Source organism: Galendromus occidentalis, unplaced genomic scaffold, assembly GCF_000255335.2.
Source record: "Galendromus occidentalis unplaced genomic scaffold, Mocc_1.1 scf7180000076352, whole genome shotgun sequence".
NCBI classification, from domain to species: domain Eukaryota; kingdom Metazoa; phylum Arthropoda; class Arachnida; order Mesostigmata; family Phytoseiidae; genus Galendromus; species Galendromus occidentalis.
This window is the reverse complement of record NW_003804341.1, coordinates 49,164-62,610: the sequence shown is the minus strand read 5'-3', so window position 1 is coordinate 62,610 and position 13,447 is coordinate 49,164. Positions and strand designations below refer to the sequence as shown.

The following is a 13,447-nucleotide window of genomic DNA, read 5'->3' as shown; positions in this document are numbered from 1 at the left end:
CTTGATCTATTCCCTGAGAATTTAGGGTCAATGATCGACGAGCAAGGCGAAAGGTTCCATCAAGACATCAGCACCATGGAGGAGCGATACCAAGGTAGGTGGGATGAGTCTATGATGGCAGACTATTGCTGGAACCTCATGAGGGAAGCCCCTGATCGACCACATTCCAGACAATCGCTGACGGCTCGATTTGATGCGGATTGATCGACCTCGCTGATTTAACGGAGGATTCCAACGGCCCAACGGTCGAAGCTTCTGCTTGGAAGCCGGAACAGACGAATTCCGACTTTTAGCTTTTAGGCGTTTTCAAATTTTCAATGTTTTTTGCGAATAAAAACTGAATGGATCGACCGATTTTGCTCTGCTTGGTCTCAAAATGCTCGTAAAAGCCTCCTCTACCGAATCGTCGAGGTCAGACCGCTTCAAAGGTCCTAGTTTTTCCGTCAAGTGCGTTTTAAGAGGTCCCTCTCCCACTTTTTTCTTCTTTTTTTTAGTTTCCGATGGCTCTAGCTCAGAGACCACTGCCACGAATCGCACCAAAACTCGGCCAGGTATAGCCCCAACCGAGCTCTATCCGCCACCAAAGTTTCATCGATCTAGTCCACTCAGGGGCGGAGCTAGAACTTTTTAAAGACGAAAAATGGCAAAAAATCGAAAAATTGAAATTTCGGAAAAACTAGACCTGATGGAGAAAAACTGTTATGAAATTCGGATTCAGCGCCCCCGGTTTACCCCGAAATAGCTTTCACTTTCTTTGTAACGCGAAAAAAGTTTTTTTTTGTCGAGCTGTGTAATGAATGCTGAATAGGAGTATCCGGATCCGCTTCCCAAGCAGAGAAGAAGCATTGCCCACCCCTTTAGCTGTGGCGACAGCCAAGATTCGGCGTGGGGATCGTTCTTGAGTCTAGATCTCTCATCTCCATCGTAATTTGGAAGTATCCCGAAATCCCCCCCCCTCCCCCCCTCAAGCTGAAACAGAATACGGTCACGGAACGGAGAAGCTCCAGAGGGGAGCCACAAGACCCCAGGACGCGTCCCAAGGATACGCTCCCGGTATGTGCACCAACGTGGTCGCGGAAGACGAGTCCGTCAGTGGAGATCTAGAATCGGCATTCTTAACAGCGAGAGCAGCTCACAGTGAGCTGCGTATCCCTTTAGGGTGAGGTCGACGACAGATGATCGGGAGTCCACAGGGACGGATAGCTCAAGCTCGGATTTCGGCGTTTAACGTGGGGAACAACTTGCTGGTACACTGACAGAGTACACGATTGAGGCATCCTCAGCTCTGAAAGCGGGTGATCTGTATTGATTTGGGAATTGATTCCCGGAGAAATACTCAGGAAACGAATCAGAGGGGTTTCGGGGACAGCAGCCTACTTTATCGTCGCCGTAGGGGGACCGAATCCGATGGATAGGGTTATCGCGAACACGGCCAGAGAATCTCTTCCAAAGAGAGTTGACTTGAATCGACACTGTCGCTGAACACTCATATCTTATCTCTTTTGTCTCAAGATGGCGTCTCTCTGAAACCATGACGACAGATCGCCGATGCAGGTGCGTTCTCCACATCGAACGCTTGTGTTTACTCTGAGGAGCGGAGCTCCGAAACAACAGTGCAGATCGCCGCACAGAGTATTCACTTGACACTGTATTTATGTGGAATCATCGGAATTATTACATGACCATGAGCTCGGCCCCGTCAGAGTCGAGCTCTCGAGGCGTTTGGGCGTTCGCTATGATACTCACGGAAAGGATGCTGCCGAGGAGCCTGTTCGTGATATCTGGAGCACATGGCCGAATTTGACAGACTGCTCGGAAAGAGCATATTGGATACCGGTCTACAATCCGGAGGAACTCGACGGATTCCGATTCAGTCCGGTCTCCGCAGACGTGTGTCAGATGATATTCCAGTGAAATGACGAATATTTTTCCGTAGGAAAAATTATCATCTGGGCGAGCTTGCGAGCTTTCACCAAGCCTCCTTCCCCCGGAACAATCATCCTGACCAAGAAAATGCGGGGGGGATGCGGAAGAAGATAGTATGTGTGATGAGCGATGAGCAATGCTCACCTCGGAAATCAAAGAGTCATGTGACCATGATCATAAAAACACCGTAGCGATACCAATGAATCGCGAATGCAAACGCTTGATGTTGAGCAAACCGTCGGGTCTGGAAACATTAGCGTTCCATCGATTCACTTTTGTGTCCACCGTCTGGCGCAACTTGATACTGTGACTTTTCCGTCAACGCGGTTTTCAAGAAACAGCTGTCGGCCCAGACAGGTTTTTCATTGACTTTGGGAGGCGACGAGGACTCCATTTAGCCTCGCCTTCCCTCCGCATGAATCCGTCTCCCGGTATTTTCGCCAAGTAAGTAAGAGCGGCTGTGATTCGCGGAGAAAAAGGAGCTACATCCGTTCTGGCGATTGCCTTCAGGATCCGGTATTCCCTTCCGTCATCGTTTCGGCGTTCATCTCGAGACCTCAAGTGCTGGTGGCGGCTCCGGAGTCGCGCCAGCGCCCCAGCGTTCTAGTACGAGCCGAGGATAGAGCGTCCCCAGCGGTTATCATTTCCCTTCCCCCGCGGAATGTGGTGCTCCAAATTTCACGCGCCGAACCTACTCATAGGAAGCTGTTCGTGCCTGAGAGCGACAGGCCCTGATTACTCGAAGTCGCCGTCGACTACTTCAAAGTTTTCCAAGCTTCAAAAGAAATCTCGGCGGGTTTCCGATCGCAGCCGAATAGGCATACCAATATTGTAGGTTGGGCGCGTGAAATTTGAAGCACCACATTTCGCGGGGGAAGGGAAATGACAACCCCTGGGGACGCTACACACAACCGTACCCAGGGAAAACGAACCCAAAATTTTCGGTCCCAATACGAAAGCATAAACCGCAGAAAGGCGCTTCATCCTTCGCAGCTGAAAAGCACGAAAGAGGAAAGCGCGACGCAATATTGCCTGATTCTGCTGCCCCCATTCGGTAGCGAATCGTAGGTACCACCAGGACCTCACACCGGACGGGGTGAACTGCCAGCATGCGACCCGATTTTCGCTGCATTGCCATTCGGAATGTGGAAGCCTTGATTCATCTCGATGGATGTCCGTCTTGAATGTTATTCTTTCACTCAGTTTCCATTCCTATCTCATTTTCAATCCATGTATATCAGAGAAATATTTCAGAGACGATCATTGGGGAGAGCCCCTCGATTAAAAGTCGATTCTTAGGTCATCTCTCTGACGGAGTCCTCTCCCTGGTTCGAATTCAGCTCTAATTCGAAGAAAAGGAGACGGATGAGGGACGCGACAAGCTCGATGTCAGTCAAACCTCATGACAGTCGTGATGCAGAGGGGATTCAGATCTCCTGTAAGCGCCCCCGAGCGCCCAGAGTAACATGAAGCCCTGATGATGAAACAGATCATTCATCTGACAGCAATCGCACGTGCGAGCCCCCGCCGAGATACGGTCGAACATTCATGACTTCATGAACTATCATAGACGTCGGGAAGTGCTTCACATGCGTTCTGGAATGATAACCAATCAAATTCCGACCATCGTGATTTACCGGCGAGTCTGACTCCTCGCTACATGTGATCGATCGCTATCATGCAAAGCGTTGAAGATATCAAACCTCTCGGAACTTCAGACTCAGGGTCTCGTATCGGCTACGCGTCTCGACGAGCACCGCAACGCAAATGCGAGTCCGTATTGATCAAGATTTGGTTTCTATCTCTCCGCGAATAAGAGCTCTGTCGGACGTGGTTGAGGTTCTCGTTGAGACATGAAGAGGCTTTGCATTCCCACCCGGACCGGAATTCCGTCTGACGTATCTGTCAAGGCTTCAAAGCAACCCACGTACCGCCTCCGGGAAGCTCGTGGCGCGGTTTCCTTCACGTTAGTTCAAAGACTGGAGCACCGCCAAGAGGTCGAGTTTCGGAATGCGATCTGAATACGCAGTATCATATTTCATAGTACTCCGTATATGATCCTGTCATTATACGGCGAATTTCACATCGATTAGCTTCTCGATAAGGAGATGATCGGATAAGTAATAAGGAATCACCACTTCTAACCCGTGTCTCGAGAGGATCCCGGAGGAGACTGAATTCTAGAAAGGTCAGATCGGAGCTACCGGAGACGCCGACAGCTTCTCGAATTCATATTCGCGCCCCCACAGCAATGTGAGCCCCTGCACAGTCACGAAATTTCATATCCATTCCTCGAGAATTCTTCTTGACTCATTCCTCTCGGTACGGTATCCCCCACGGGCCTCAGACAAACTCTCACGATTCAAGATCAAGGGGGATTCCATGTTTCCGGATGTATCGCCGTCGTTCCATTGACAACAGAGAAATATGGAAGAAATCATACGCGGCCGACCAACTTGGACTCTGCTCAGAGATAGATATCCTTCGTAGAATGAAAGTGTAATCAGCTGCTAATCTCTCGATCAGTGAGATCTCTTACAGACCTGAACCAGCTAAATCGGCATTTCTAAGCTCTTATGAACGGAAATCGTGACGTGAGCATCATGAAAATCTTTTCCTTCGCTCCGCTCTCCATACGAGGTCAAGGTTCATGGAGGTGAGTTTCTGAGATAAGAAGTGGTTTTGACAAAAAGACATGGCGGCTGTTAGATCACCACTTAGAATTTCCGCTGAGAAAGCTCCAATACACGCCCTCCGAAACCAGGATTCGGCTGTCATACGACTCAATTAACAGTTCCCGTGGATCATTTCATCAAGCTCCACAGCGTTCCGCTTGCCAGGTGTCGAATAGGCATTCCTTAGAGGGTGGATCAAAAGCGATCTTTGTTGCGCTGCCAGGCCGCACACTCGAGCTATCGCGATACGCGAACGTGTGTCGTCTGTCCACCGAGGAGTCGGTTGGAGCGACTCGGTGCCGGGCTGTCACTCGACAGAGAGCAGCACGCCTCCAAAGAGTGAAGTTTCGATTGTGCAATATGGCAACGCAAACCGTCTCAGAGGTGATGTCTGAAGTTGAGACTAAAGCGCGAATTGTGCCGCGGAGAAAGGTGAGTACAGACTGCAAAGGCAGATTCACTTACTCAATCGCCGCACTGTGCTGGCTGGATCGCCTGATCCATACTCGAAACTACCATCATATCTGTCCCGGAGCGAAATCTCCTCTCTCCTCGAGCATTTCGACTCTCAGTTCTGCCAGGTGATACAGCACACCACAGTTTGAACAGCTTTCGACAGCATCATCTTCTCCATAAATGAATCGAAGGCTGCTCTCAATGGGAGGGGGGAAAGATTCAGTCGACGGAGACATTGAATTTGTGTCATGGAATCTGGACGTTTCGAATTTACCCGATGTACTACTCCGTTCTTCCTCTCTCAGCTAACGCGGATCATGGGGGTGGAATTCGCGCCCATAAACACTCCTCTGGAACGTCGCCTTCAGACATTCTCAGCTGCCTCCATGAGTTTCTCGTTCCTGTTCGCCGGTCTTGGAGGGATCCTTCTGAGCGTGTATCTATTCTTCTTCACGAGTTATTATTTGATACCACTCATATACATGGTCTGGTACGTTTACGACATAGACACTTGTGAGCGCGGCGGAAGGCGATGGCAACGACTCCGGAAGCTCCGAGTGTGGAGATACATGAGGGACTACTTCCCGCTTCGTCTGGTGAAAACTGCCGAACTTCCAGCGGACAGGAATTATATCATAGGGTACCATCCTCACGGTATCATGAGCTTCGGCGCAGTCGTTAACTTCGCAACCGAAGGAACCAAGTTCAGTGAGGTTTTCCCAGGTGAGTCACCGCCAGAGACTCACGCAATGATCCAACCGAGAAGAGACTCCCCAAGGTCTGCCGAGGGAGCTCAAGCTCGTCCTGTGCCGCTGGTGATATCGACCATTTCGTAGTCAGAGATTAAGCTAAACGAACTCATCCGTGCAGGCATCGTCACCCATCCTCTGACGCTCCGCATGAACTTCCTTTTCCCCTTCTATCGAGAACTGCCGCTCCTCTATGGGATCTGTTGCGTCTCTCAGAAATCCATCGAGTGGATCCTGAACAGGAAGGGCAAGGGAAATGCTGCGGTCATCGTAATCGGTGGGGCTCAGGAGGCGCTGGACGCTCATCGTGGCGACGATTACCATCTGACTCTGAAGCATCGGAAAGGATTCGCGCGGGTCGCTTTGCAGAACGGGTGAGTATTGTCTGTTCAGTCTCCAACGGAAAGTCGGATTGATGACCTTTTCTCGAGCGCTCATGTGGATCTCATTTTTTGGTCCTCAAACGCGTTCTGGGCCGAGTTTTCCATTTTACGATGTCTCGGCTTTTGGGGGCCGTAGAAGAATTCCAGAATGGATAGGTTTTGTCTGACCCCAGCTCGGCGTGAACTCGACAGATCAAGGATCGGATTCACCGCTCAGGCATCCAAGCAGGTTGATGACCCGCTCATTCCCACGGGCATGAGAAACTTCGCTGGAAATCGCAATCATCCGTTCTCCACCGAACATTCCCACCTACGGAATGCCCCCCTTAATCAGAATATATGTGTAGACCGCGGGTGTCGATCTCAAGCCTCCAGCGGCCGATCTCGGCCGAAAACGGGGGGAGGGGGTCCGCGGGCCATGCCGTACTTTACCTCTCCGTCCGAAAACCTCTATGTATGCCCTATATGTAGCCGATTCGGAGTCATGGAGACGCGAGACTACCCTGCCCTCATCATTCTCAACGATGAGTTGCTCCGGATCCTCTCAACTCCAACGAGTCATCAAGAAACGAAACGAATCTTGGACTTCGGATGTACGGGTTGAAGAGCTCCACGAGCCACAAAAGAGAGCCCGGCGGGCCAGCTCGGTTCGTCCGTCCGCGATTCGACACCCCTGAAAATAGACCGTCAACCCTTACCCCTCGGAGCCACTCCTCGATGTTCACCTTGAAGTCGAGCTCTTCCGTCGCGTTGTCTGACCTGCTTATATGGAACGATACTTTTTTTGAGAGTAATAGTTCGAGTACAGTGGGGAGCGGACTCGAAAGTCTGGAATCGCGGAATACGATGCACAGCTTCGGGATCAGACCTACTCACGCATGTAACGGCTCTCAGCACACAGAGAATAGTCGCTTAAGTTGACGGATCATTCGGCAAGCACGGTCATAGATCCTTGGGAGTCGAATCGAAAACTCCGAGGCCTCGACGACATTGGTTGGTTCGGCTCGGAGTGGTCACGATTTGATGGCTGGAAAATATCAAACTCCGACCATGGGCGGGAACTTTCATTGGAAGAAACGAATCTACGCATATTTCGGCGAACCTGCCCGTGTGCGAGATAAAAGCGAAAGGCATCATCTCCATTGCAGCATTATTTGGGGAGACCGACTCCGCCTATTTAGTGGCTTTTCGTTGTCCCGCTTTCATTAGTTTACGGTACGCGCGATCCAACAGAATGGGCGGAATTCCCTCTGCGCCTGGTCGAAGCCTCGACGTGATGCTGTTGATTGATGATGATCCGATCATCAATTGGGACTTCCGTAATTCGACGACTCTTGTTATACTACGGTATAGTAGCGAGGCGCCTTGTTGGATATCAGACCCGTGCGAGGACCCGATCTAGCTGACCCTACCAGAAAACTCCTGCGAACGCCACTGGGGGTTCGGGAACTTTTTCCGGGCACGTTCATGCTTCTGGATACTCGATGCCCAGAGCGAGATGCCCCCTTCCCTGTACGACTTCTCGCTACGCAACTGCCTGAGCTTTTCCGAAAGCGAAAAGCTGAGCGACCCCATGATCGGCGCGAGCCGACAGCAGGAATCCTCACTTTTGTCACTCCAAGCAACGGTGAATTCTAATTTGAAATATCTTCCAGGGCTGACCTGGTCCCCGTGTTTTCTTTCGGCGAAAACGACATATTCACTCAGGTCGAGAACCCTCGCGGCTCGAAATTACGCATGTTTCAAGAGTTTGTTAAGAGGCTTGTCGGTGTTTCTCCAGCTCTTTTCCATGGGAGAGGTGTCTTTCAGTACACGTGGGGATACGTGCCCTTCAGATCGCCAATAACAACCGTGGGTGAGTCGAATCATATCGTATGGTTCCGTCAGGAATACAACTATGCGACAATTTCCGCGAAAGTCTGCCGCCGAGTCCGACCTCGACTCTTTCTTCGCAAGATCTCTCTTTGGTAGCCCTTCCCCCCTTGGGAGCGATTTAATCATCTGCTTCTATTCCCCTTCCAGTCGGAGCACCGATCCGCGTCGAGCGTGTGGCCAATCCAAGCCGAGAACAAGTGGACGAGCTCCATGGGAGATACGTCGAGCAGCTCCGCGAGATATTCGAAACGCATAAACATCGATGCGGCGAATCGCACAAAAAGCTCCTGATAGATTAATTGGCTCGAAACTCGCCATATTCGAGCCGCCCTCGCGGCATGAACAATATCGTCACGAGCAGACGGAGACAATGACATCAAATGCGAAAAACCCGGATGATCATGGGAAGAATCGCTCTGCAAATGCTCGAAGGGGAAAAAACAGTGAAACCTCCTTGAGACGAGTCACTTGGAGACCGAAAGTTTCGCGGGAATTCTACTGTTTCGCTCTGTTGAGGGTCATTCAGCGCCGGCGCTACGGATCCCTGATCGAAAAGACTGCTGAAGAGTACCTGTTCCCAAAACCGAGTTTCGACTTGTACCCGGTCTCGCTGGCGGAATTCACTGTACAATCGTTCGTCACGTTTCGGAGCGCGTCGTAACTGAAGTGTAAATAAATCGTGTCTTCTGAAGTCGAAAGGCAACGGCCTTGACAGGATGGTGGCATCTAGAAAAAACGAGCATCATTGACAGTTACATAGAGACTCGCCGGAGAGTCAGATGGTCATGTTCTCGTCATTTGGTCACGGGATGAAGAGAACTCTCAGCTGTTTTTGCCGCAATTGCACTCGTCATTTGTTTTATTAAACCGCTTCGGTGTAAAGGGCGGGTCAGATCGACGACCGGTTTTCGACGATGCGGCTCACGATCGGTGAAAGTTTTCGACTCGTCATGCTCCCGCAATCGGAAAACATCTGCTCACGACGACAATAGCTCCCTCCGAGCTGCCTTCGCCATCGCCATGTACAAAATCCGAAGCCGAACATTCTCAAGCTTGGGCTCATACAATGCGAGACGTCGTCTTCAGTCATAAGCGAGACATACATTGTGCGAGAGAGTTAGCAGACCCCACGGACTCATGATCAAGGCACCCAAACCCCTCAGAAATGTTTTTTTCTCGAAAAGCTCCCGCTAGAGAGATCTGCGATCTGCGCGACTCGGGTGCCTGTGTTCCCTCCCTCCAGAAGCCCCTCGTTGGGGACTTCCAATCTATCAGAGATTCCCCTCCTTTAGAATATTCACGGTATTCATGACAGCAGAGAAGATATAACCGTCTTTCTGGCGCTATTTATCTTTTTATTCACCCGACCTCTGATGGGAAAAGACAGTTGGAGAAAGTAATCTCCGATTCTGATGGAGATCGGCCAATCTGTCCCTCCTGCGGAAACGCCTGGACATTCTTGCCCTCACCCGAATGAGTCTGGCCCCACGAGAAGGATCAGTGTTGAGCTTTCACGATCTGGACGTCTTCTACGGCGGGTACTTCCAGGACCGTCACCGATGGGATCATTGCTGGTTCGACCGGGGCGGCGGGAAGGACCGCAGGGACGAGGGGGGCCACGGGCGGAGGCACGACAGCGAGCGTGGGAGCTGGGGCGACAGGAACGATGGGCGGAAGTAGGGCAGGCACCACAACAGCCTCCGGGACGGCGACCGGTGGCAGGGATGGCTCGTCGACGAGTTTGTTCGTGTTCTGGACGATGATCGCACCGCCTCTATGATGTCCCGGTGGGGGCGTGGTCATCGGGGCAGCTGCAGTGGTCTGGATGAAGAAGGCCGAAGCCACGGCTGCGAGCAAAGCAATAGTCTTCATTTTTCTTGTACTTTTTCGGATCAGAGATCGCGTACGATGAGGAACCCGAGATAATTGAAGTCACGGCAAGGAGTACACTTATCCTAGAGCTTGGGCGTTGTTTTATATCCAGGGTACAGGAAAGAACAAAGGTAGAGAGAACGCCGCGAACAACCCCGAGCACCGGGATGTCTGTTTGATATCAAGCCGTGATGTGCAGGAAGTCTCTCGGTTACACTTCGGGTTTCATCTCCAAACCCTCTTACTTAGCGGGTTTCGGGTAGGTTCGATGAAGTCCGCGCGTCTCAGATCTCCGTCGATCGGAATGTCGAGGAAGCGCCCGAGTTCTATTAAGACCGTCATCCAGCTTCGCAACACGAGTTTCTTCCAATCATCTGCTGTCTATTAGGCTCCGAAGCACCGCTCATCAAGCTTTATCGCGGCTTCGAGTGGAATCACAGTTGATCCGGTAACAGGATGGAAGTCTTGAAAATTTCTGCAAGGGTGACGATCGTAATTGGATGAGCTCTCGACCAGGCACTTCTCTGCTGGCATCTTCCGACAATGACCTGAGAATGGGTCCAAGAAACATCGAGGGCTTAGCTGAAGCCGCAGTTATTACACTGCATTCTGAGGAACGTCGGTACATGACAACTCATGAGCCGGACAACCTATCGCCAGTGAACTTGATGCTCATTCGGGGTTTCCTCCTAATATTTCGATTTGGTGGATTCATAATCGATGAGCTGGGTTCAGCGCGAGCCGACAAGGATAGACTAATTCCTGACCCTGACACGCATGCAATCTAACGTCGCATGTACGACAATGTTTCGTACATGCGACGTTTGTATCGTTTTCGATCAGTGCTCGATACTCCTCAAAGCAGTGTTTCCAGTCTCGCCTCCTCGGTGAAATCTGAAAGTCCCGCGAGATGGATTCTTCATCTGATAACGTCTCGTTGCTCTCACAGCGTGTCAAGCGCCATGAATGATGGACATATCTATATTCAGGATGAGCGCGATAGGACGGAACGAAGCAGTTCTGGCGCTGTCATCTCCTTGGTGCCTGTGAGGTCGGACAACACACACTAGATCCGAATCAGGAAGCTCTGGAAATAATGGGTGTTCATACGGACGAGGCGGACCCAACCGCAATCGAGGTAGCGATGGAGAGTACTTCTCTGAGGCGAAGAGCCGTAGAACGCCAAGAGACTCCTCCGCAGTTTATCGGAGCTGTTTTCGAGACGTCTAAGCGAGCTGCGAAATTGACCCTGCCGAGCTTTGAGACGCTTTCAAGGACGCTAGACCACGCACGCGAAAGGACTTTGCGACCGGCAGCTCTTCCAGACAATTCAGCGCCGGTCGTGATACCGAGCGGATTCACGGCATTCGAGAGCGAACCTGGAGTTTCTGAGCGGTTTCTCATCGGAGACTTCGCTGAGATCTGGGATTCCTTACCGCGTATTTCTTCCTTCTCCTCTTGACCGCGAAAGAAGGCACAACTCGACTTCTCTGTTCTCCAGGGGGTGGGCATCAGAGGAGAATCCTTGTGTTTGGACGAGACCCTGTCGGCGAATGGATCGGGTCGTCTCGAAAGATCTACGTGGTCAGCACCTTCAGTCTGGCGCCTCAACGTCTCTATCAGATCGTTGCCATCCTTGCGTAGCCGGGAAGCTTTATTATCCCAGTTCACTACGCTCACCTGCCAGATAAAACACAGGAATCGTATGCCCATCTAGAAAGAGCTCGGTGATCACAGCTTGTTGGGTCGGTATCGGAATGACGCGAGCTTCGGATTAGGCGCTCTGTGCTCTGGGCTTTGTTCCCATGGATCACCTCGATGACGCTTCAGCTGCCCTGCCACAGGAGCTTATGCCGCTTCTAAGTGTACTTCGCGAGGACACGTACGTAGGGTCTTTGCTGCAAATTCTTCCCGACGGAGCCGTTCTCCGACGGAAGCCTCCCATCCCGATGACTTCGGTGGTCTGCTTACGATCCGCAACCGTACGGTCAATGCGGATTCGCGCACCGACTATCACGCCAAGGTAGCGCACCGGAGCCTGCAGACAGGGCTTGGAGTCAGCCAACCGAATTGCGTTTTTTAGATGGCCTAACTTTTTTGGGCTGTTCCACACAGCCAAGGTTTTTAACGTCCCGGGTACTGTTATTCACATTGCTTCCGAGGACGGATCCACAGAGCAAATGTACCCAGGAGGATCAAGGTCGAGTACCTGCAGATTTTTTCCGGCAGCAAGGATCGAACTCACACCGTCTCCGACTTGACACATTCAATCGGGTATAACATGAGGTCCTAATTTCGATTGCTCATTGTTAGAGGCTCGTGACGTGAAGTACTGATCTTGAGCTGGGAATTAAGCAAACCTACCGACGATTAACTCTTCCGCTCTCTCCCTCAAAAACATCAGCCGCATATCGATCAGAGCAGGTTGTTCGCGGGCTGTGCCAGCGCTAAAAATGATGCCACACACATCGAAATGCAAGCCGCCCGAAACATTCTCCGAACGGTCAAGAAACTAGAGGATCCGGAAAACACGGTCGAATGATACTTTTCATCTGGGAAGCAATTTTACCCCTTCGTGTCGCTGGTACCTAGAGAGCTACTCACGACAGGATGTCGATACGCGCTCTCGAAATGATGCCCTGCAGATCTCGAGCGACGAATCTAAATCCGGATCATAGAAAGCCAATCACAATCCATCAGAATCTTTTACACTGCACATCGGAGGCTTCTTCAGCTTGGAAGTTTTGAAATCGAGTATCCGTCCCTCAGCGAGGGGGCTACAAGGGACCAAGATGTGGGGTCCGCGGCTTGGCCGCTCGCCTGAACCCCTTCTCTCCCATGCTTCTTTCTTACGAAGGAGGTATATAACAACACCCACGCTCACAATCGAGAGCACTAGTCGCTCTGCCTTCAATCTCATCCGATTCTTCGTGCTGTTTGATCTCTGATCTGAAGAAAGACAGGAAAAATGAAGACCATTGCTTTGATCTGCATGCTCGCAGCCGCGGCTTCAGGCTCCTTCATTCGATCACCACTCCCGCGCCTCTGACCACACCTCCACCGAACTACAGGAGAGGCCCTTCGATCATCCTCCAGAACACGAACAAAGTTGTCGACGAGCCTGCCCTCCCGCCAGCTGCCCTCCCGGAAGCTGCAGTGCTCCCTCTCGTGCCTCCACCAGTGGCTCCTCTCCTTCCCCCGCCCGTGGCTCCTCTCTTGCCTCCTCCCGCCGTTCCCCTTGCACCAGCGCCGATCGCTCCTCTCGCTGTGGCCGTACCGGTGGAGGCTCCCGTGGTGGTGAAACTGCCCGTATTGGAAGATATTCAGATCGCAGGAGTTATACACTGATTCTCGAATAGCGTTTGAACGAATAAAATGAGCTCTACTTGAAAAAGAAATTGCCGCTTCTCACTGTTATCCTGTAAGTCCCCATCAATCATGTGGCCTAATCCAGGCTTTCCTACAATCCATGGTCAATGCGACATCGGAATTCACCATTCCCATGCAGAAG

The 13,447-nt window shown here is 51.5% G+C and overlaps 2 protein-coding genes across 2 annotated transcripts; one reads left to right on the top strand and one right to left on the bottom strand.

Moving 5' to 3' along the window:
* The first annotated feature begins 4,724 nt into the window (after positions 1–4,724).
* LOC100897427 (2-acylglycerol O-acyltransferase 2) lies at positions 4,725–8,800 on the top strand. Its single transcript, XM_003738896.1, has 5 exons — positions 4,725–5,033; positions 5,363–5,780; positions 5,928–6,180; positions 7,845–8,044; positions 8,212–8,800. The coding sequence occupies exons 1-5, from the start codon at positions 4,962–4,964 to the stop codon at positions 8,361–8,363; spliced, it is 1,095 nt and encodes a 364-aa protein (XP_003738944.1). The 5' UTR covers positions 4,725–4,961; the 3' UTR covers positions 8,364–8,800.
* Positions 8,801–9,561: 761 nt separating this feature from the next.
* LOC108865151 (classical arabinogalactan protein 4-like) lies at positions 9,562–9,936 on the bottom strand. Its single transcript, XM_018641881.1, has one exon. It carries the CDS (start codon positions 9,934–9,936, stop codon positions 9,562–9,564), a length of 375 nt encoding a protein of 124 aa, XP_018497397.1.
* Between the last annotated feature and the right edge of the window lie 3,511 nt (positions 9,937–13,447).

Coding starts and splice junctions, on each gene's coding strand:
- LOC108865151 (XM_018641881.1), bottom strand. CDS start 9,936: ATGAAGACTATTGCTTTGCTCGCAGCCGTGGCTTCGGCCTTCTTCATC.
- LOC100897427 (XM_003738896.1), top strand. CDS start 4,962: ATGGCAACGCAAACCGTCTCAGAGGTGATGTCTGAAGTTGAGACTAAA. Junction 5,781..5,927: donor GTTCAGTGAGGTTTTCCCAG/GTGAGTCACCGC, acceptor TCATCCGTGCAG/GCATCGTCACCCATCCTCTG. Junction 8,045..8,211: donor ATCGCCAATAACAACCGTGG/GTGAGTCGAATC, acceptor TTCCCCTTCCAG/TCGGAGCACCGATCCGCGTC.